The sequence below is a fragment of the Glycine max genome, chromosome 1 (assembly GCF_000004515.6).
Source record: "Glycine max cultivar Williams 82 chromosome 1, Glycine_max_v4.0, whole genome shotgun sequence".
NCBI lineage: Eukaryota > Viridiplantae > Streptophyta > Magnoliopsida > Fabales > Fabaceae > Glycine > Glycine max.
In genome coordinates this window covers 9353960-9377913 of record NC_016088.4, presented here as the reverse complement: position 1 = coordinate 9377913, position 23954 = coordinate 9353960, and the positions used below count along the sequence as shown (strand labels likewise).

The following is a 23954-nucleotide window of genomic DNA, read 5'->3' as shown; positions in this document are numbered from 1 at the left end:
GGATAACAACTTGGACTTGATTTGGATAGCAGATTGGATTTGATTTGGATAACAGATTAGATTTGGATAACAAATCTGATTTGGATAAAAAAAAATTGATTTGATTTGATTTGGATAATAGATCAGATTTGGATAACAAATTAGATTTAATTTGGATAACAGATATGATAACAAATAAGATAACAGATAGGATAACAGATAAGATAACAGATATGACAAGTAAACTTCAAATGCTCATAACTTTTGCTACGGTTGTTCGTTTGAGGCCCACTATATATCAAAACGCTCAGAATTCAAAGGAGAATCTAGATAAGGGGATTTGGTACACGATTTTCTTCCCAAAAAAAGCCTCTAACTTCCTCAATTTCGTGTTCAAAGATCAGACACCCCACTTTCTTTTCTTTTTTTTTTATTTTCTTCTCTTTTTTTTCGAAATTCTGCAACTTTTTTTTTTTAACTTGAAATAAAACTCAAACAGATTTTTTTTTTGACACAAAGTCTGAAAGACACAAAAGAAACAAGAACAAGAACAAAAACGTGACAAGAACAAGAACAAGAACGAAACAAAGACACAAACAAGAACGCAACAAAATGCAAACAAGAAAACAAATAACAAAACAAGGACAAAACACGAACCTGGACAAATTACAAAGGAAAATAATAGGATAGGATAGAACCTGTATCAAGAGCCGAAGCTCTGATACCAGATGATGTGAATCTGAGTAGGAGTGGATCGTTTGATACAGGCTACGGAGGTTTGGATGACGCCACTTCCGGTGAAGGAAGATAAGTCAGGGTAGACGCCACAAGGATTACCTTGATAAGTCTGATAATTGGTTCAACAAGGAACCCAGAGAGAAACTCTCACCCAATTTTATGAAAGTGCCAAAAGTCCTTTTTTATTGAAAATAAAAACCAATACTTATAGTGTATCTGAACAAAAAGATAAAAATAGACATGGGCCTTCTAAATAGGTTGGGCCAAAACTACAATAAATAAAAATTATAACTAAAAACATATTTAACTTGGGCCTTCAAATTAGTTTGGGCCTTCAGCAACAATTAATTGTCTTGATAGTGTCTCTGCCTCTGGGCCTTCATCCATCTCCACTTGAGCCTTCATCCTTCTCCACTTGGGCCTTCATCCTTCTCCACTCGGGGGCTTTGTCCTTCTCCACTTAGGCCTTTGTCCTTCTCCACTTGGGCCTTTAGCCTGTATTTGGCCAGTTTCATGATTCTCATCAGAAGGACCAAAGAGAAGCGAATCTCAGATTTGTCGATGCCTGACCTTAGTTGATTTGAGAACGATGACTAGACCAGATCTGCGACCAGAAAACGGTGAGGGAGGGGAGGTCATGGTGGTGACGGGAGTTGCCACCGGTGCGTGAGAGAGTTGCGTGGTGTCGGTGTGGGAAGGTTCCGATGTGGGAGATCCAGGAAGACAAAGGGAAGGTTGCTGGGGAAGTGTTATGGTGATATGAAAAAGAAAAAGAAAAAACAAAAATAAGAAACAGAGAGGAAGATACTCGAGAACATAAAAAAAAAAAATTATATAATTTCATTTCATTTTTTAAATAAAGAAAAAGATAGAGAGGCTGCTGTAATTTTATTTTAAAAATAATCTTCATATATGATAAAATAATCCATCAGCATTTTTATGACAAATTAATCTTATCAAATAAATATTTTATTGGACAATCTTTTGTTTTGACAATTAAGTCTCCATCGATATTATTTATAACAGATCAAACTCACGACAAGATGATTTTATTGGCGTTTGACACACTTGAAGACAAAACGATAGTTTTTTATTTTTCAGAACTCTATGACAGTGAAATACACTTTTAAGATTGAATGGAGTATTAAGAAAATATAGGTACACATATACCTAAGATGTGAGAACCCCCATATTATCTCCCTCATTTAATTTCTAAAGCCCTTCAATCTATTTAAGAGCCATCTGAACAAAACTTCTCAAACCTCCTTCTATTGCAAGAAACATAAATTGAATCGCAAGATCATCTTGTCTAATCACTCTAGAGACTTTTCTTTTGGTTTTCTTTTGCAAGAATTGATATCATTTAGTTTAGAAAACTCCAACTCGCCTAATTTGTTTTTTCGAAGTCTACTTGTAAAGATTATACACTCCAACCCCAACCCTTTCTTTTTAAGCAAAATGGACGTCCTCATTGGTCTCTACCACTCCATTCAAAATTTATCTATTTACAAGAAAAGACTGGATTGAGATGACACAAAATTCAACATTGATTTTCTTTCTGAGGATCGAGAGACGTGAAAGGATCATGTTATTCCTTTGGCAAATTGAGCACAAAATAAATTACTAAATTTTGCAAACAGACCAAAAAGAAAGTGCCTGAAATCGCTCCTTGTTGATCCAACACGCACGGAGTCAAAAGATTTTAAATACTCATGGAATATATGTTTTAATATGCTGATGAAAATAAAATCTAAAACAATTTAGCTTACAAGCAAAGGAAAAAAAAAAAACAATTTAACTTACAAGCAAAGCAAAAACTAATTAACCAATGGCACTTATATAGGAGCATACACATGTCATTAAGTATCAAACAACCCCATTTGGATCAATGAGGATGGATTGAGTTTGGGAAGATGCTAATTATAAAATTCTTCAAAACATGTCTTATTGGAATATTAAGAATAGCATAAGTATATTTTATGCTGCATGACACCTATTATTAGAGCCTGTTCTTGTAGGCCAAGATCTCTACAAAAGCATCATTTTTCTGATGATCATGAATTTAAGTACTAAATTGGAAATAAATTTAGTTCATCCATCCATGCATGAATTCACTAGCATTTTGGGCTGAGGCTCCTGCAGCTCCTCCTGCTTCATTTAATCCTGAAGAATCATAGCTGCAGAAAAGAATGAACAATCAACTTCTTGCAAACACAATCTACTACACATTCTACGCATTGAGGGAGATGAACATTACCCAATTCTCAATGTACTGCTGCAATGTGCTGTTGCTGTCTCATAATATCCCTCTGTTTGGGGAGGGTGGCAATTGTAGGGAGCATTTTGCTCCCTAGCTTCCCATGTTGGTTGTAGGGCTACATTGATTTCCTCCAACTATGAAACATGGACAATTTGGAATTTTAATCAAATGGGGTGGCACATAATGAAAACAGAAACACTTGAATATATCGTGAAAAAATGTCATTCCAAAATTTAAGATGAAACTGAAAGCAATTTATGGAGAAAAAGATAACTAATTGGAATCATGTGAATGATGCCATGCAGAGTTCTATGCATAATATATAGATCAAACCTCTTCAGGCTCTACAAGCTTAAAGCTTTTGAAGTTGCCAAAAATTTAACACGATATGATGGTGGTACTGGTAGGGTTTAATATATATTTGGATCTTATATTTTCTCATCTCCTCTTATTAAGAAGGGAAAAGGTTAGGTAAGAATACTGTGGCCAAACCTTAAATAGATGCTTAAATTATGCGCTCTGCAGTGATTTAAATCCCTACCCACTTCAGAAGATTAAATTTTTAAGGATGTGGCACTTAATCATGAAAGGAGCAAGGACAGAAAAGGCTTTGGCCGCTGCAAATTTATATCCTCTAAAGTGTAAGATGCAAATTTTCACAAGTCTTTAAGTCATTGCCTAGCACTCGTATATATCTTGTTAACATTCAAAGGAATGTTTTTTATTCATCAACTGTTATATATGTACATTAAACTCTAAAATTTAATGCAGTGGGTGTAACTCTCCGTTGCTCAATTGGCAAAACACTGTTGAGTTTGCGGGAGAAAACTTAGGTTTGATTTTGGCATAATACATATTGGGAAGAGGTGAGAAGGAGTTTAAGTATGATTAAGACTGAAATTGAAGATTGAGATCCTATAACCAACTCAAACAATTGAAGCTTATGTAAATACTTTGTGATGTCGTTACGGAGTCAAATGTCCTAATTATGATGGTTACTAAAAAAACTTTAAAATTAATTGATTATAATTATTATCATACATTCAATTTCCCTTTTATCTCACTTTTATTTCATTTTTCTTCCTATTTTTCATCACATCATTTGTTATATATATCAATTTTACTCTCTTTATTTCTTTTCTTTTTATTCTTTCTTCCTTCCACCCATATACTCCAATAATAAGATGTGCATTTAACATTTTCAAAAAATAATTATATATAAACACTCATTTATTTTAAACACCTCATCAACATTTATTATTTTTTCTCTTTTTATCACATTATAAATCTTATCATATTTATATTTTTTTAGTGTTTTATAACACAATGAGTGTCTATAAAATATTTTTTCTTTTTCAATATATATATTTGAAAAGCTATTAGATGTCAGACAGTATGGAGATACAAGGTCCAGTTTCACAATTTCTGTATAGTTCAGTACAAGCTAGGCAACACAGTACCACAGAATGCAGTTTTTAAGTACGACAATCATTAATAATCAATAGGATTGTGGAAAATAAAGTTCAACAACGTCCTAAAACTCAAAATTAGAGACTAAAGATTTTATCTCGTCAAAGTATTATCAAAGTGATTTATATAATTTCCAATTTGGTTATTACAATAATTAAAAATTTGCAATTGAACAATAATGCCTAGGGCCGTTGTCTACAACACAATAATCACAATCAGTTTCTAGATGATCTAATGTGAATATTATAATTTGAATTCTTTTAAACAATAAATAATCTGAATCATTGATTCTTTTTAATAATTTTTTAGAAAAAAAAAAAGTAAATATTTCAAGAGAAATTCGACAAGGATTGACAAGATCAAATTCAGCTACCCACATCATATGTATTCAGTATTCTATGATGAGGCTCCAATATTTTAATTTGCTTCATGAATTCCTATTTGATACGTATCCAATAATTATATTCTTGAATACTTTATTGATACGTATTGGTGAAAAATCCAAACTCTTTAAAAAATTTAGAAAGAATCAATATAGCTATATATAATATAAAAATATATAAACATTGTCTCTTGATGAAACAAAAATATAATGGAGATTATCTTTATTGACAATTTCAACAAATGAGATGGATAGTATCATTTTAATTTTCTTTTTTAATTTATTATCTTATAATTGGTACAAAATATTTACTAAATAATATCTGTCAAAAAATTTGATTGACTATCTTTAGTTAGATTCTCTCATTCTAATCACATTTTTCTATCCATAGGACTCTGACTCGAAAACTTGTTTAACAAGATTAAATTTAATACCATTCAAACCAACAACTTATTTATCATAATTTCTATTTGTAAATAATAGGAAGTAATTTATGATGATAATAATTTTAATTTTTTTTGTTTTTACTTGTTAGTAATGTCCAAAAAGTATATTCTTAATTTGGATTTGCAGAATTCAAATTGTATATTTATTATTTTCATGAACTTTATACAAATTTATATATATATATATATATATATATATATATATATATATATATATATATATATATATATATATATATATGTTACATATTGTATCCTATATATTGTTATAATAACCATATCACAATGTCAGATATGTATGTTGTCCAATACATGTATTTTATCAGTGCATCATAGTATAAAATTTGATGACATTTGAAAAATGTTTCTTTTGGTACCTTGTTTCTCAGGATATTGTTAGTTTCCAGTAGCATCTCTTCCTGTGTGTCCATCAAAAACAGAGTAGTTGGCCAGCCTATGAGTAAGTAATATATATTTAAGGATGACAGAAAAAAGCATAAACAAAGTGTTACCTTTCTATGCAAATCAGAGAGTTGATCAAGCATCTGCTGTGTCTGGAGACAAGGAACAGATACATAAGAAAATATTGTTAGAAGTATCCTAATAATAATTTATAATAATCTCAATCAAGATTATGATGTCAAGTATTTATAGCAACATCGTATGTTGTACTTGGAATATTTCCTCTAAGCTTATCATACAATGTTTTGCTAAGTACCAATGTCAACGATCCATAAAGATTGATAATGCATGTATCAAATGCTCATTGGTAGTATCGATAACATTATAGGCACTCAATGTTTAAGATTTCATTAATTACTACTCTAGAGGTATTAATTTGAAATATATATAAAAAAATCAAGTTATATAAGTATAATTTCAATCAAATAACTTGAGAAACTCATAACAAATGTCTTTCTCTTGAATTTTTTTAGTTTTTTTTACCATGTGTATTCCCAATATAAGTTTAATCCAAATGAATAAGGGTTCTACTTCAAACAACTATAAAAGATAAAAATTTAAAATAATTTAAAAAAAATCAAATCTTTAGACAAGACTAAGACAATTTATGTTCAAGTCTGAATTTTAAAACTTAACTTGTCATATCAAACTGTTCAACTCAGGCAAAGTTGTACATCGCTATAGTAGCTAATTTGTGAGGGCAGAATTAGACTTTGCATGTGAATAGTACACTAAACAATAAAATTTTGTGATTGATATCATCATAGTTATATAATAAATTATACTTGGTGTTACTTATACATATGACAGACTGATACGGATACAAAAACTGTTTATAGTACACAGGCATCCCAGATAAGTACAGTACTAGTTTTCCACAATCCATGTATGTACATGAGTTGATGAGCTTGAACATTGGTGATTAAAATATTCGTGATTCTTTGGTGCATCTTGATCAAACAGTGTAGGATAAGTACACATATGTTGAGGGCTAGGATTTACACACAGAACGCAAAATGTTACCACCATTCACTTTTTAACTATTTATGTATCTCTCTTGCTCTATTTTCTCTTTCAAGTGAGACAATACACATTCTCTGATCCATACAAATTAAAGAAAACAAAATGTTTGTGCAAGGACCGATTCCCACATATTTTAATAGTAGAAAATAATAATACATAAATATTCTATTATTTTAAATACTTCATCAATATTTTTTATTTTTTTATCTCTTTCTTTCTATTATATTATAAACTCTATCATACCTATATATTTTTTTTCTCTTTCTAGGTGTTGCATAGGAATTTGGGGGTGTTGATTAAACTTTTTCCTTGAAAATAATACAGAATAAGTGGAAGAAATTTAAGGAGCAAGGTTGGGGTCCTAATATTCCAGTACCAATGCGGCATTCGAGTTTACCAAACAAAGTATTAATTAGATGTGGATTCACAATTCATTATCTTCAGTCCAGTTCAGCATTTATAGATTGTAATAGATAAGAGATTGTGATTTTGGGTTGACTTAAATGAAGTACCCCTAGTCTGCTTTCATGTCCTTTCTCTTGTGCATTGCAGCCATGAAAAATGACTCAATATGCTTTTCAGTTTTCAGAAAAAAAAATAAAACCATTCCTACAGTTCTTTCCAGTAAGAACAATAAAATTCATTCAACTTCAACTAAAAATCCAAGCGACATTGAACATGGGGCCACAATGGCTTCCAAACACTAGGCACGCAAGAGTTTTCTATGACTAGTACCCATGCCACTTTTTCATCTTTCCATCAAGAATATAATAAATAATAGTCCTAGAATAGCCAAGACACATAAAATACAGAAAACACAAATATTTTAGCATGTATAATGTACAGCATAAATATCTTTTTATATTTATACTATAATTAAAATTTGTAAGAAATACATATTTTGAATATATTAATTATATTTTAAATTTATGGTGAACAATTTATATTGCGGTTCAAGGATATTTTTAAGTTGCTTTAATTTTAAAAAATATATATTAAATTCTATTTAGAAATAAAGATGAAAGTATATGTTAAAAAATTTCTAAAAATATTTTCATTATAGAAAAACTCTTATAAACGTTCTTGCTTAAGCATAACTTCTAAAAAGGAGAGATATAAGATTAGTAAGTGATTGGAGAAAAGCCAAGGGAGAAGAAATGATAGAGAAAGTGGTCATATGTTTGAAACATTCTCTTTTTTTTTTAAGTTAATCGAAGAAATTCAATTTATTTAATCAAACTCCCCAATCCGCTCTAATTAAAATATTATATGACAAATATTGTAAGTTCAAAAAAATAAAAACTAAGATAAAGGGAGAAGAGAGAGAGAGGGAGAGAGGTCACAACTTTAAATCCCACTAACTAATAATTATAGCAAAACTAATAAACTAATATTTCTAACAAATTAACATTTACAATTTCAGAAAAAAAAAGCTTCTAAAAACACTCACTCAATCTGAGAGGGGATTCAACATGACATATGATCAGTTAGTATCATCATATTCAGATGCCAAAGTTGCACATGCCTTATTTTTTTATAAGCCAAAAGAAACATTTGCATACCTTGTTAGACCTGATTTGCTTCAAGGAAGAGTCCAGCTGACGTTCAAGCTGCTCAAGGTCGTTAACGTCTAAGTGCTCCAATTCTTCCCCAAGGAGGTTTCTACAGATCGAGTAAACCGATGTTTGCTATTCATACTTGTGGATTTAACTAGCTTGTGAATTAATTCCAGAAAACATTTTTTTTTATTTTTCTTTTCATTTTGTTTTTATTGATAATTATGAAAGTGTCATTTTATATAGTAATTTTTTTCTACATTAGAAATTTGTACATAAAACATGAAAATAACATCTTTTGTGTTTTAATTGCTGTTTTTTTGTACAAACATGTGTAAAACATCAAAATACAATAAAAATAATATAATTTTTTTCTAATTATAAACGAAATTAAAAATATAAACAACAACAAAGCCTTGTTTTACTATGTAAAGTTTGTTTTACTATGTAAAGTCGGTTACATGCAATATGATACCATTCGACGTGGTTAAAAATCAAAGTATCAGAAATATAAAATAAAATAGTTTTTTCAAATAAGATAATAGAACTAGCATGCAACCTTTGTGTTTGCTGTAGTGCCTCAACTCTGGATTTTAGCTTTAGGTACTCTTGGTAGCGCCTCTGCACAAGCGCATGGGGAGACATATGTTAGACTTCGCCAAAAGTTACTAATCCATGTTATTGGACTTTGACAGAAGGCATTTACTAGCAGACAAACAAGTCATATACACTTGAGAAAAGGAAATAAAGATGAGTGTATTTTTATTTTTGTTACAAAGAGGAAACAAAAGAAAACAAGAAAAAACAGCAAGAACACAAGCTAAGTTACTCTAGGAAACAAAGTCCCGATAGCATCAGCCTGCAGACTAGAACTACGACACAGAGGTGGCTCCTGCAAAAACAGCATGTGTTGCATTGACGTTGCTCCCATCTTTTTGCAAGGATATCTGCACACTGATTTGCTTCTCGAAGAGAATGTTCCAACCAGTGTACATAAAATTTTCAATGTAACATCTAGTGGTTTGCGAAAATAAACATTATTACTTTATTACATTTTTAAGATTTATTTATAAAATAAAAAATAAACATTCCTATTTAAAAAATTGTACAAATAGTAATAAAAATTCATTTCTCTATTTAATTTTTAGGGTTAATTATGTTCATTGTCTCTAAGCTTTTCAAAAGTTTTACTTTTTGTCTTTAAGCAAAATATTGACCGGTCTTAGTTATATACTTTTATTTCGTTAATATTTTATCTTCAAACACATGAGTCTATATCATCTAGTTTAATGTATTAGTCATATGTATTTGTTTTTGAAAATTATGTTGTAGTCCCTATCTTTTTACAAAATTCAGTTTTAGTCTTAATGATTTTTTGACTAGTCTTAATCCACACACATTACGTGATAATAATGTAACAATCTCGTTGTTAGTCAAAATTTCTAATGGTAAAACCACAAAAAAGGGTTTGAAAATTTGAAGGGAATAACAAAAGTAAAAAAAGAATATGCAGTAAGCAAAATCATTAACTCGCAATACACAAATCAATAATCCATTTTGAAAATTCTCATCACATCAAAACCCAACATTTTTGCCTTGCTCTCTTGCTACCATTGCCACCTTGTGACCTCCCTTTGGAGTGTAACTCGTGGAGCAAAAGGGATAGTGGGAGCAAGATTCAAACAGAAGGGTTTAGCATTTGTTTGGGAAGTGAGGATGGAGATAGGGATTTTGGAAGGGTTCAAAGATTGGAGGTTCTCAGTTTTGGTGTTTGGGGTTTTGATTCATGGGTTTAATGATTTGTGATTTTGCATATTCATGTTGATTTTGCTTACTGTAGGTTGTTGATTTTCTGTTTTAAACCACTGTAGGTTGTTGATTTTCTGTTTCAGACCACGGTTAAAAGGGTTGTTGATTTGTGTATTGAGGTTTATCAATTTTGTTGATTTTCTGTTTCAGACCACGGTTAAAAGGGTTGAGGTTTATCAATTTTGTTGATTTTCTGTTTCAGACCACGGTTAAAAGGGTTGTTGATTTGTGTATTGAGGTTTATCAATTTTGTTGATTTTCTGTTTCAGACCACGGTTAAAAGGGTTGTTGATTTGTGTATTGAGGTTTATCAATTTTGCTTACTACCTTCTTTATTTTTCTTTTAATTTTCAAACCTCTTCTTAAGATGTGTAAAACCGATAGAAAATTCATACTACCTTGTGACAAATAAAAAATATCTTAAACCAATATTTTATTATATGATTATCACGTCAAACTAGTAATTCACGTGATTAATTATATGACTATCAACATGATCGCTACATTATTTCTAGGTAATACTTTATGAGAAAAACTAAAAATAATGATGAACAATAATTGAAAAACTAAGACCAGCAAAACATTACTAAAATACTAAAAATGAATTTCTTACAAAAGAGATAAGGGACCAAGATTAATAAAACAAAATAAATTTATAAGTGATTCTCACATCAAACTAAATGATGTCATGACAATTCACCTGAATTTTAATATGGTTACTAAGTTGTGATAATTCTTGATTATCAATATTTTACTTAGGAACTAAAAGTGAAATTTGAAAAAAAAAAAAAATAAAAAAATAAAAAAAAAAAAAATATATATATATATATATATATATATATATATATATATATATATTAGAAAAAAAAATTAGTGACCCTAATTTTTATCATTTCTACACAACTATAAATGTAAAAAATAAAATAAATCAAAGTAACATTTTCTAATTATTTAGTAAAAATAAATGAACATAACCTACGTTTTACATTTTCTATCTTCTTTATCCTGACAAAACCTTATTCTAGACGAAACAAGAAAGATTAACACCTGTGTCTCTATTTCAGGTTGGTGCTGGACTTCCAAGGCTCCATAACTGCATCTGTGATACCGTTCAAGTGTCTTGGCCGTGCTGAAACCAATAGCCAGTATGAGTGTATATCCACACATTTTACCTCAAGAAAAAGGAAATGCAAGCTAGGGTAAAACAATTAAGATCGTGTAAATAAAATCATATAATACAGGCAATGAAAATAATCCTTGGTATTATTATATCTCATAATCATCAGCTGGAGCCTGTAACAAACACGTTCATTTTATTTTCACATGAGCAGTACTATTAATTTTGGATCCCAGAGAGATATATGATTAACCTAGTGATTGAGCTCAAGAGTAAAGGAAAAAAAGAGATCATAGATTCAAATTTCTTCATTGATATTTCAAGTAAAATTAACATTTAAAAAATATTAATTTTGGACTCTTTTGGAATTTTAAAGTTGGGTTTTAATCATCTCAAAATATAATTTCTCATATAGTACTGAATTGAAAAGTTAAAAGTTAAGATATATTTAATTCAAAAAGTACTAAATAAATAAATTTTTTCTTATCTATACCTACCCAAATATATAACTTTGAAATAATTTATTCTCAACATTAGAATTAAGTGAAACAACTGTAATCATGAATTACTGTGTATAATTAAGATTAATTTCTTTCATCTTTTTCGATTATTTCAAATATATATCCACACACACAAAAAATTGTATTGATTATAAGATCAATAGCATGAGAATGAATAAATTATGATGAGGAAGATTACAATAAATGATTAGCATGCTACACCACTATTACATTATTGAAATCAAACGTAATATATCGATCTTCTAAATTTGGCTTTGAATATGGTTAGGAGAGTAAAGTTTCATTTCCTCTAATTTTATTTTCTTCTTTATTTATTGAATCATTTTGCTTTCTCTCAATTCTCACACCTTACTTCTTCAAGCATTAAATCAAATTTTGGCCCTCACTAGAAAATATTATCCCTTTTGGCCCTCAAATTAAAGATCTTATGAACTTCCTTAGAAGGAGATGCTGATTGTTGGGGTTTGAGGGAACCTAAAACTAAGGAGGGACCTGCAATACTGAATCTTTAATCCAAAATATCTCAAGACATTAGGTATATAGGTATGTTCAAAAGAAAAAGGTATGTTCCCTTATATTATCTTCATCAAGCCTGCTCTCAATCAATGTGAAACTTCATATATTCACTTAAATTTCTATCATAAAAATAAAACTAAAAAGTTTATCGTTCTTCTCATTCTTTGAGCAGAACGGGTCAACAAGATTATTAACAGAGTCAAATATCCACAATATGGCTCCACACTAACCACTGTCTCCAAATATTTGGCTAGCTGACTAGCTGCAACAGGCCATAAGGATAACATCATATCTTTATCCAAAATCACGTTAACAATAAATATATGATCTATTTTCTTATATTTATCTGCATTAAGCTCATTCACAACTAATGTGACTTAAAATTCACACTTGAGTTTCTAACAATACATAACAGACAAATTAACTATTCTTGAAATTTAATATAATCAAGTCTCGTGTAGATATATCAATATTGGGATTGGTTATATATAGCAAGTCTTGGAATATTAGCATTATATATGATGAATGTAAACCTTCCCGGACCAAGTGTACTTTTTGAAAGAGAATTTTTTATGATATCAAAGTAGAACAAATAGCTAGCTATATATACCTTGAATATGTAATGTATTAGTGTCAGTATTAGCATCAAGAATGTAATTAAAAATTCCATACAGTATATGACTCATAATTTCAAAATCTGGAATGAAAGTTTATTCAATATTTTTTTGTTCCATAGTGACTGGTTGAACTATATGCGTCTTACAAACTATTCAAGTCCATCACCATTGGCTTACTCATCAAAGTTTCATGCTTATATAATTTGGATAACTAAGCATGCCTCTCAATAAAAAAAAAGAAACAAAAACCAAGGAAATCTCTTACATGTCCATATACATCATACGTGACCACCAATCCTCTCTAATACTAAAGTTCAATACATACAGGGCAGTGAAGATATAGGATGTATAGAATTGATCTAGTCAAGCAGCAAAATAAACACAAGTCTAGTCTTATGTAGCAAAGTCTACACAACTTTTTAATCTTTATGATTCACTTCTAGAGCAACCAGTCAGTTAGTAACTACAATACTTCAATCAATCATTCAGTAATTATCATACATAGCTTCTCTATGCATATACATAGAATTTCCTTCTGATAGTGAATTACTAAAATACTTATTAGATTTTTATGCAATAATTAAATGCTGTGGATGCATGCCAAAAAATATAACAGAACTGGAATGCATGTTGATCAAACATGGTGTCTTATAAAATCACCAAAGGAGAGAGAAACCTATAACAAGTTTATAACGGTAAAGAAGCCTATCAAATCTGAAAGAAAAGTTAAGTGATGACACTTCAAAAGTAATATATTCGTACAAATATCATATACAGATCTTCAGCACAAAATCATATAATAATATATGAATTTAACTTTCCAAATATGCATTGTACCGAAGTCCTATCTTTACATTGAATGCATATGCATACTTTGTTTTCTTTTGATGTGTTCTGACATATGGGTGCATGTCTAATCAGAATCAAGTATACATGAACGAAGAGAATCTTGGGGTTGTAAATATTGTTATCATCAAAAGATCTAGCTAGAATGTTAGTGTTAAGGCTCCTAAAATGAAGATTGGACGTGATAATATTACATTTATCATTGCTGTAGTAGCAGAGGTGTAAATCAAATAACTTTGTTTGTTTTACAGCATAAGAAACACGAAAATTTACACAACTATCAAGGCAAAAACCACTTTGTTGATGCCATTTAGCAGGAAGGCAAAAATTCCTAATTCCTTTTATTTAATGAGTTTACATTCCAAAACTTCAAAAGTCAAAATTAAACAAACAATTCGTAAAGAATTAAATTATTGCAGAATGAAATTTAGTTACTCATGACTATTTTGCGCAAGTGCTGTATATGTTAAATTGAAAATATGGAAATGATTATATAAATTTAAATTGATTTATTACAAATATTGAAGATTTAAGGGGCTAAGTTCTATAGCACTTGGTCATAAAGTTATGAACCATCCATTTTCTAAAGGGGCTAAGTTTGAAGTTCAATTTGTCATTAGATTATTTGCAAGATTAATTTGTTGTATCTTTTACACATTATGAAATAAATTTAAATTTTTATCTTTTAGAAATCAATTTATTAACGCTTTACATTTTCAAAACTGTAGAGGACCTGAATCCAAAAGGGCTAGTACGTGAAAACACATGGAAAATTATTATCACAATATTTCTAACTCTAACAACTCATTTGCAAGAATATTTTGCAGCTCCAAAACGGAGACCACACCCCCAACCTGCCGAGTGGTTTTCCTCTTCTTTAATTTTTATCTAAACACTTTAAGAAGAGAAAGTTCCACTGCAAGGGAGACACTTGTAAAACCTTAAAAGGGAAAGGAAATTACAATCACAGAATATTATAATAATATAGCAAACACAATATCAGTTTAGATTTTGAATAAATAAAAAGGAGTGATTTTAGATTATTAATATAAATATGTTTAATCATTAAACTAAACCATAAACTGAAATTGAACCATGATGAGAAATATATAACTAATTCACTATGTATGTATGAACTTGAATCATCAAGCTAAAATTTTGAATCAAAACGATCTGCAAGCTGTAACTGCTAATTCTTTAAAAAAACTTACATAAACATAAAAACAAAAAGTGAAGTTAAACTTGAAGAGAAAGCAAAAAAAAATTAAAATTAAAAAAAAAAAAACACAGCCCTCGTCAAGCCCTACAAATCAGACACAGAAAACCAGAGACAAAGCAAAGGAACCAAAAACTAAAAAAGTTCATGAGACACAAACCCCAAATGAAAACACAAGCACGAACCACTTTATCACCAGCAAGATGTGAACTTTAAGCACCCGTTGAAACAAGGGAAAGAAAATCAAGACCCCCAGAAAACAAAACTCCCCAAACACAAAAAGACATTCTTTTTCACACACAAAAGTTGTGTCACTAACAAAAAAGCTTGATGTGTAATTTGGCTATGGGAGATACCTATGGCCACTGCAGAACTCATAGAGCTTGCCACGGTTGGAGAAGATAATGAGGGCAACCTCAGCATCACAGAGGACAGAGAGTTCATAAGCCTTCTTGAGCAAACCATTCCTCCTCTTTGCAAATGTCACTTGACGGTTTATCTTGTTCTCAATCCTCTTCAGCTCCACCTTTCCCCTACCCATGTGTTTAATACTTGCTTTATATCTCTTTCCACAAATAAATTAAACTTGCTTTTTCAGAATACCAGATGGAAAAAGCATAATTGTTTATAGAATATATATTTTTTTCAAGCTATTTTCTGCAAGAGTTTTCCCTTCTACCCTCTTGTTTGTGTGTATATATAAGCTAGCTTATCACATGATATGATATGATCTGTCGCTGAGTTTTAGTAGGTATGGTATGCCTATGATGGATGCGTAATGGAAGATATTGAGAATATATCAGCACCCTTTTGTAAAGCAAACAAGTAGAACTAAAAGTAACCACAGCATTGATTACAACGCAGTTCCTAGATCTCGCGTCTAATGCCGCAGTAACTAGTTAGTTCTAATTTTCTTAATTTTAGTACATTTTATGTGTATCCATTCTCAGTTAATTAGAAATATTTCTCTTCACCAACAAATTCAATTGGTTAGAAAAGAAGTTGTATCCCAAAAGACATTTTTATCCTGCTAAAGATTTTGTTAGTAAATAAGTTGTATCACCAACAAATTTTTATGTAAATGTTCTCTCAGTCTTAAGACTTACTTTAGTTCTAATGAATTTAGCATCTCAACTTACCTAAACTTTTGTTAAGAAAAAAAATAAAAGAAATACTTCGCATAAAAAAAATAGAAATTATTTTTTCACGATATAAAAATCAATAATATTTTTAAATATAATAATTTGTGAGAAGATAATTATTATGTAAAAGCCTTTTACATAAAACCATATATTATGGTCTGATTGATATTAAATTCAGATTTTTTAGTAAAATTTTGAGTTTAAATTTTATGAATGTAAAAAATCATGATTAAGAGTGGTTAGTTAGGTTATTCAACAGAGAATAATTATTAACAAAGTTTAAGTGAATACTTTACACCAATAAATAAAAAAATGTCTTTTATAATTTTAATACATTCTAATAAAATTCGTTTCTAAATTTGTTCTCATTTTAATGAGCTATATGGTAATGTTGTGAGTGAAAGAAAGCTACAAATCTTTTATCTAATAAAAATTTATTATTGTAGTTCTTTCCTTTTATCTTTTAATTTTTAATAACTTTTTATGCAATAATCATATATAAACATAATTTTTATTACCAGATTCTTTTATGAGTTTAATTTTCATTGTGTGCCATTGTAAAGGTTTTTTTGTATTATCTATCAATTAGCAATAATTTTAAGTATAATTTTTAAAGTAAGCTAATATAAAAGTCAATAAAATTACTATATTTGACTTTGAAAATTTATAATTGAATGAAAATATAAAAAATTTAAACTTTCAATTTATTATAATTATTTTTTTTATTAATCATTTTAAAAATAAAATAAATAGTACACAGTTTAACACATTTTTATATATTTTTGTTTTCTTGTAAATGATATAGAAAAAAAAGTGTAATAATGCAATATACAGCTGTACAATATCCCGTTTCTATGATCTAATTTATAAATGATATAGAAAAGAAAAAGGTGTGATAATGTAATGTACAACTATACGATATCCTTTTTCTATGGTCTGGTGGCATGCATGTACTATTTGTTTATTTCAGTTTCACGAAAATTGGTCAACGAGAGATTGCTCCACGTCTTGGATTTTATTCATGGGTGACCCCCCTTCCTTCATTTGTAAGTATTACCCAGATTAAAATTTTACTTTAAAATTTTTCATTATGATTTATTGGAAATCAATTAAATCACTTACATATAAATCTTAATGTTTTTGTTTCAAAATATTCAAATTCTATAAATTTATGTCCCTTTAAGAATTTATTTTTATCGAAAAATGTTAGCACTACTATAAAGCATGACTTTTACGTCGGTTACATTCAACATACAACGTCGGTTACGAGACGTTATCGTAGCGGACATCGTAAAAAGTATTGGGGTCTACGACGACGATTCCATATAATCGTCTTAGAATGACATACATTTCAAGATCATCTCAGGGACAAAACCGGCTTAGAATATAGTACATTCTAAGATGGTCTTAATCAAGACCGTCTGACATTCTAAGATGGTTTTGTCCTCGGAATCGTCTTAGAATGTACAACATTCTAACACGATCTTGGCACTGGAACCGTCTTAGAATGTGTGATTTTTTTTAAATAAAATGTCATTTGTTTTTATTGCCACCTATATTACAATCATTCAGGCTAATACGTTTTAATTAATTTTCACTAGCAAAGGTCAATCATTTTAGTATGTTTGGTAACAAAAGAAAGTCACACACACACAAATCATTTTAGTATGTTTGGTAACAAAAGAAAGTCACACACACACACACACACACACACACAACTTCGCATTAACACAATGAACAAGCTAGCAATGTGCATGACATCCTTCCATCCCTCTCCAAAGTGTACAAGGTATAAATATTAGATAACTATATGAATTTTGAAACAAAAAATAAACAACATTTTTAATAGAAAGTGGGTCTTTTAACTCTGCAATGGAAAAATGAATTACATCACCTTTGAAGGAAGGGGTTTTCTGTGTTGTGACTTTGTCATTCCTGCTCCCACCTAGATCAGCTTTATTTCCCTATTGTGCAGCATTTAATTTCATTCTGTCAAAAAGTTTTCATGGTATACACAATGTATATATGGGACAAAAAGATAATTTACAACCTGTTGCTATAAATTGTATATAAGAATAGTAAATAAGTTAACGACCAACCATAAGTGAAAAAGATTATGTAAAACAAAAATTAAGATAATTTCATGTATAACCCTTATGAGTTATATACTAGGTTCACAAAATGATATTCTTCATTAGACACTAGGTTCACAAAATGATTGATATTCCAATATTGCAAAGTAGCCTTGATAACATTGACAACTCTATCTAGCTACATTGAGTTCAGAGCATGTGTTCAATTTCCAGACACATTGGAACAATACCTATTTAAGTTCACTCACATTAATTACAAGTTTTGTTGGACGATCTCAACATGTATTACCTTACATTTTGAAGACATTTTTCTTTACCCAACCTGAGAAACTTTGATTTTCTCCCCCAAAATATCCAGTAGAGCTAATTAAGTATTATACAATTACAAACCTACTTAAATTGTCATTGTAATTGTTACCCCAAACTCTGAGGCTAGGCAGCTATACAAAAGTAAGGTGATAATCGATAAATACTCCCACCACAACTTCCACACCCAAATCCAAAACCATATAGCCAATATGACATAAAATAGAACACACCTTTCTTTCCAATTCAGAAATGAACATGAAACCAGACATTGTCCTCTTGGGTGCATTTGAGTCTTTTTTTCTTCTTTCCATCTTCATCATCTTTTGATTTCCTTTTAGAAGTAGATGCCTTAGAAGGCATATCCTTCTTTGATTCCTTTTTGGCAGGCTTCTAAAAAATGGTCACCATTAAGGTGTTAGACACACCATAGATTTTAAGAGTAGAGAACTGTCACAAAGATAACAAAGGCAAACAAAAATCACATGCCTCTTTCTCATCACCATTATCACTGCCCTTAGAATTGTTTGCCCCAGAGTCATCGGTAGGAGAACCTTCATCATCCTTATGAGCAACAAAATCGGAATCTTGCATACATTTACCACTATTTAATAGCCCGAATATATATATATATATATATATAGACACACACACACAGAAGCACAGAAAAAATGCATACAAACACAATTGAAAGCAAAAAAGAAAACACAACAAACTAAAATAGATAAACTTAAAATAGGAGAAAGGCCAATTGCATGCTTATGGATGTAAGTTCAATAGTTGCAAAAAATGAAATGTAAGCTTTGAGTTCACTTATTTTTTCATGCCCAAGCCTAACTTTCAGATATTGTTGATCAACATAAATAAATGTTGTCTCCTTGATCCATAAATTTACTAAATTCTACTTATGAACTAAAAGATAAGGATGAAAATAATATGAATTATCTATTTGATCACCTCTTCATCACTTTCATCTCCACCAGCTTCATTCTTTATGCGCTCAAGATGTGGATCAACAACATCATCATCCTCAAACAATGAGCCTTCTTTATACCAACAGTAGGTTAGGCATCTCCTAAGTTCATAATTTTCAAGCCCTTTGAACTGCGTGTGTAGATAAAAAACAAATTGTTTATATAACAATAACAATTAGTTGTATGTAAAATTTGGCAATGGGCTAACATTTACCTGATAAATTCATACAAATTGTGGTACTCATTTCTTTGAATATTACAACAGAGATGTTCTTGTTCAGATTTTAGTCTGATGGAAAGGTCAAAATAATGCATATTGGAACCACCAGCAACATGCCGCTCAAATTCCACATAGTCAATCTGATAAGAAAGGGTAAAAAACAATTAAAACCTCCATTGTGTAAAATATCATATACTATATCAACCAATAATTGACATCTAGTCATATGTAGGCACAATCATATTTTACCTCTTCGTGAAGAATAAGAGTGGGAGGTTTAGGAAGAAAGAAGAAGCGCTTCTCAAGGGGATACAAAACTCCATCTTCAGCTTTCAAAGATGATTTCAGTGCATAACCATCTTGACAACTTCTAAATTAAATGAATGAACACCTTACCTTTATTTCATTGGCCTCATTTGCAAATATTAAATGATTTATCGAAAGAAATCCAACAAATTATTATTATTTTTATAAAAAATGATTAACCCAATTAAGGAAGGTACCTTTCTGCATGTGCTTATTGGGTCATCGGACAAAAATGAAGGGTAACCAAGTATTGATATATATATATATATATATATATATATATATATATATATATATATATATATATATCCACTTTGCTGAATTAAACGTCAACTAACAATAATTTTTTATAATGTAAACAATGAAAATGTTTAGTTTCAAACAAAAATGTTCGTATGTCATCTACATTTTTCTAAATTCCACGTGTTTAATCTAGAGAAAATATGCAGCTCATTTGTTGTGAAGTGTTGTCATAGCCTCTTTGTCCAACAGTGTTCCATCACAAAACCACTGTAAAATTGTAAATATGAAAATAGTGACATACATAAAACATTGCATTAGACTTTGATACAAAAGTAACAATTAAAACCTGTTATAGTAAACATACCCTATTCCATTCATTCTTCAAACTGCCACTCACTATGCACCACATCCAATGCATGACATAATATCCACACTCATAGCCTTCAGTTTGAACATGACTCTAAATGCAATATGAAATATATTTACTAAAGCTACAACTATGAAAGTAACACATGACAATAACTCAAGAGCACTTTTGAAGAAATAATGACATACCTTTGGTTCAATCCACTGAGGTACAGCTTGATCTGCCTTTCCTTCCAAAGTAGTGGTTAATGTCTTCATTGCATTAGTTTCAAAATCCCATTAACGTATATAATATAAAAATCATTTTGTTTCACCACTACAATTGGTATAATGACTCTAAATTTAGAAGGTAACTTGTTAACTGCAACCTTGATGTTAACATTAGGCTTCTTATGCAAAGAACATAACCAAACAACAATATTGTCCTATGGACACAGAACAATAAGTTGCCAATGTGCCCTGAAGATGAAAAACATTAATTACGCAATTATAATGCAAATTTTTGAACATTGTTTAACATCAAATTCACTTACTGATTCAGATAAGCTCCTAGGTACACTAGTCGTTGTGATTCCTTGACCCGCGTTTGAATGTATTGTTGACATTCTTGACGTCTGTCCTTTGCTTTGTGTATAGACTGAGGTTCAAGGAAACCATGCAGCGGTCCATATTCTAAGCTTGTGCTCCAATCATTCATAAACCTATTTCAAACATTTGATATAACTTTTGTTAATGTTATATTGTAACCAACATTAATTATCAGTTAATATATAATTTGAACAACTACTAAACCAAATTAACTTACATCATCCACAATTGTAGTATGGATATGTTCAAACATTTGTCACCTAAAATTATCTCGGTTACATTTGCATGTGTGATGAAAAAGCCATCTTTAACATTAGGTATCCAAATTTCGCTCCATCCCATGGCAACTCAATTGGCTTTTGGTAAGCATCAAACAAGTTCTTAACCAATTCTCCCAATGGATCAACTGCAGCCACTGCATTGTGCATTCCAGTAGATGTAACCCTTTTTGGCAGATGCTTTTGTGAATCCTCCATGTTTAATGAAAATATCAATTGTGATAATTTTATTTAAAAATGTGAGTGAAATTAATATTTAGAGGGAAAAGAATATACCTCATCAGATACAAGTTTCACAAGATGTATCGGTCACCCAATGAATATGCCAACGGCTTGCCTCACAAACTAAATCTCTGATGTCAGAAAAGGGACATGAGTGTTACCGGGCTAAACTTGGACAACACTCACCCTAACCACATCATCTGTATAAGGGACATTGTGTATGGTGGACGCACTGTCATACACTTTTCCCAATGCCACTAGTTGAGTACATTGATCACCAACTACGTACAAGCCCATAGTATCCACGTGCACATCAGAAGGCTATTTACCTGATGGAATTGTGTCAGCTTCAGCACATCTCCCCTTGGTGCTCACACGTGCAGCTAACACTTATATATCAGGTGCCTCGAGTGGGGGTGAGTGTTGTGATGCAATTTGGGATAATTCTAATTTTATTGCTTGCTTCAACTCTTGTTTAATTATCTCCAAACTACGTTTTTTTTCCTCTTCTACCTTCCTCCTCCGCGCTTCCTGTAGGTTTTTGTTTTCTCCCTCTACTTCTTTCCTTAACTCTTCCTTAAGGTTACCGATGATTTCATCCAATTGTTGTTGATTGATTGATGCAGAAGAACTGTTGGAGTCACGAGAAGCCTATCCAAAATACTGGCTGATTGTTACACCTGTCCCCACCACATGTTCATGACCTGGAAGCTTTTGTTGGACAAGTGGCCTCAATAACTTAAGAGGGGGGGGGGTGAATTAAGTTTCAAAATTTTCCACTAACAAACTTTTAACCCCCTTCTAAAAGATAGGCTCAGAATGTAGAAGAAGAAGTAGCAATCAATTTAATAATGTTCTTTAAACACACAAGACAAAATTGATTGCAATAACATAAATGAGATAAGGGAAGAGAGAAATGCAAACTCGATTTATACTGGTTCGGCCACTTCCCGTGCCTACGTCCAATCTTTAAGCAACCTACTTGAGATTTTCACTAACTTTGTAAAAATCCTTTTTACAACTTCTAAACACCCGAGGAATCCCTTTCCCTTGTGTTTAGGAAACTCACAGTTCAAGAGACAACCACTCTCTTGATTACAACTGACTTTTTGAGATGAACATAAAGATTTCTCTCCTTTAGAGTGGATGATACAAATTAAAGTTCCTAGAGGAATTTCTATCAATAGAGATGGTAATACAATTTGAAGTTCTTGGATGAACTCTCAATAGATTTGTAAGTGTTTGCCCAGAGTTGTTGAGAGAACATTTGGCAATAAAGTTCTCTTAGAATATCTCTCCCTTGCTTTTCGAAGTCAGACACACACATATATAGGCCCTTCATGCCTTTTCAAAATGGTTTGAAGAGATATGTCTTTTCAAAAAGTTTTTTTTATGAAATTCTACACTGGTAATTGATTACAGGTTTCTGGTAATCGATTATATAGTTATATTTTGAAGGGTCATGACTTTTCAAATTGAATTTCAAGAGTTCCGTTGTTGGTAATCGATTACACATCAATGGTAATCGATTACAACTTTTAAATTCAAATTTCAAAAACCCTTCTAAAACCTTGTTTTTCAAAATTTTCTTCTGGTAATCGATTACACTACCTGGTACCAAAGCCTTGGATATTGGAAACAATGTGTTTTGAGGCAAAAGCTTGATCTTGAATTAATCTTGAAGCAATGCTTGTTTGTTGAAGCAACCTTGTATTAATCTTGAAGCAATGCTAAACCTTTGAATGTTTGTTGAAGTAATCTTGAAAGCAACCTTGTTTGATTATTCTTTGGCATCATCAAAATCATGTATTCATACATTTACAGCTTTGGTCAGCCAATAACAGTGTTCAATATGTCATGACGACCATGCAGAACAAAGCTTCCCTACATCATCTGTTCTTCTAAAGAGTCTTGTGAACAACACAACATGACAATCAACATAATGTAGGTTCTTATTGTACAATATACTAAGTCAGACTGTGAAACACAAAGGTAATTACTCATAATTTTGTCTGATATTTCTTGGGCCGTTGTAGAGGTCATCTGCTCATATCGTTTTGTGCGGGCCATCTTCCACTTCATATGTCTTGAAACGGGGGATGGTGGGTCGACACTCAGTGATGAATTTTTAGTAAACTCTGCTTGGTGTTCTGATGTCTTCCTTTTCTAGTCCATTAGTCTTTTTTCTAGCAGATCATAACCCCCATAAGACAGTAAGTGGGGGTAGTCATTGTATTTTTGAATTTCCTGGGTCGTTT

At 30.8% G+C, this 23954-nt stretch overlaps 1 protein-coding gene and 1 pseudogene across 2 annotated transcripts; both read right to left on the bottom strand.

Annotated features, from left to right (window-relative positions):
- Nucleotides 1-2557: 2557 nt before the first annotated feature.
- LOC100813520 (agamous-like MADS-box protein MADS2) lies at nucleotides 2558-15834 on the bottom strand. Of its 2 annotated transcripts, XM_003516403.5 has the most exons (8): nucleotides 15315-15826; nucleotides 11173-11254; nucleotides 8876-8937; nucleotides 8323-8422; nucleotides 5788-5829; nucleotides 5653-5694; nucleotides 2975-3111; nucleotides 2558-2894 (listed from the first exon to the last, which is right to left on the bottom strand). In XM_003516403.5, exons 1-8 carry the CDS (start codon nucleotides 15497-15499, stop codon nucleotides 2804-2806), a joined length of 741 nt encoding a protein of 246 aa, XP_003516451.1. In that variant the 5' UTR covers nucleotides 15500-15826; the 3' UTR covers nucleotides 2558-2803. The 2 variants fall into 2 exon arrangements, with proteins under 2 accessions (XP_003516451.1, XP_040871111.1); XM_041015177.1 differs by having other exon boundaries at nucleotides 5653-5829; nucleotides 15315-15834.
- Nucleotides 15835-18625: 2791 nt separating this feature from the next.
- LOC102664439 (FACT complex subunit SSRP1-like) lies at nucleotides 18626-19788 on the bottom strand (annotated as a pseudogene).
- Between the last annotated feature and the right edge of the window lie 4166 nt (nucleotides 19789-23954).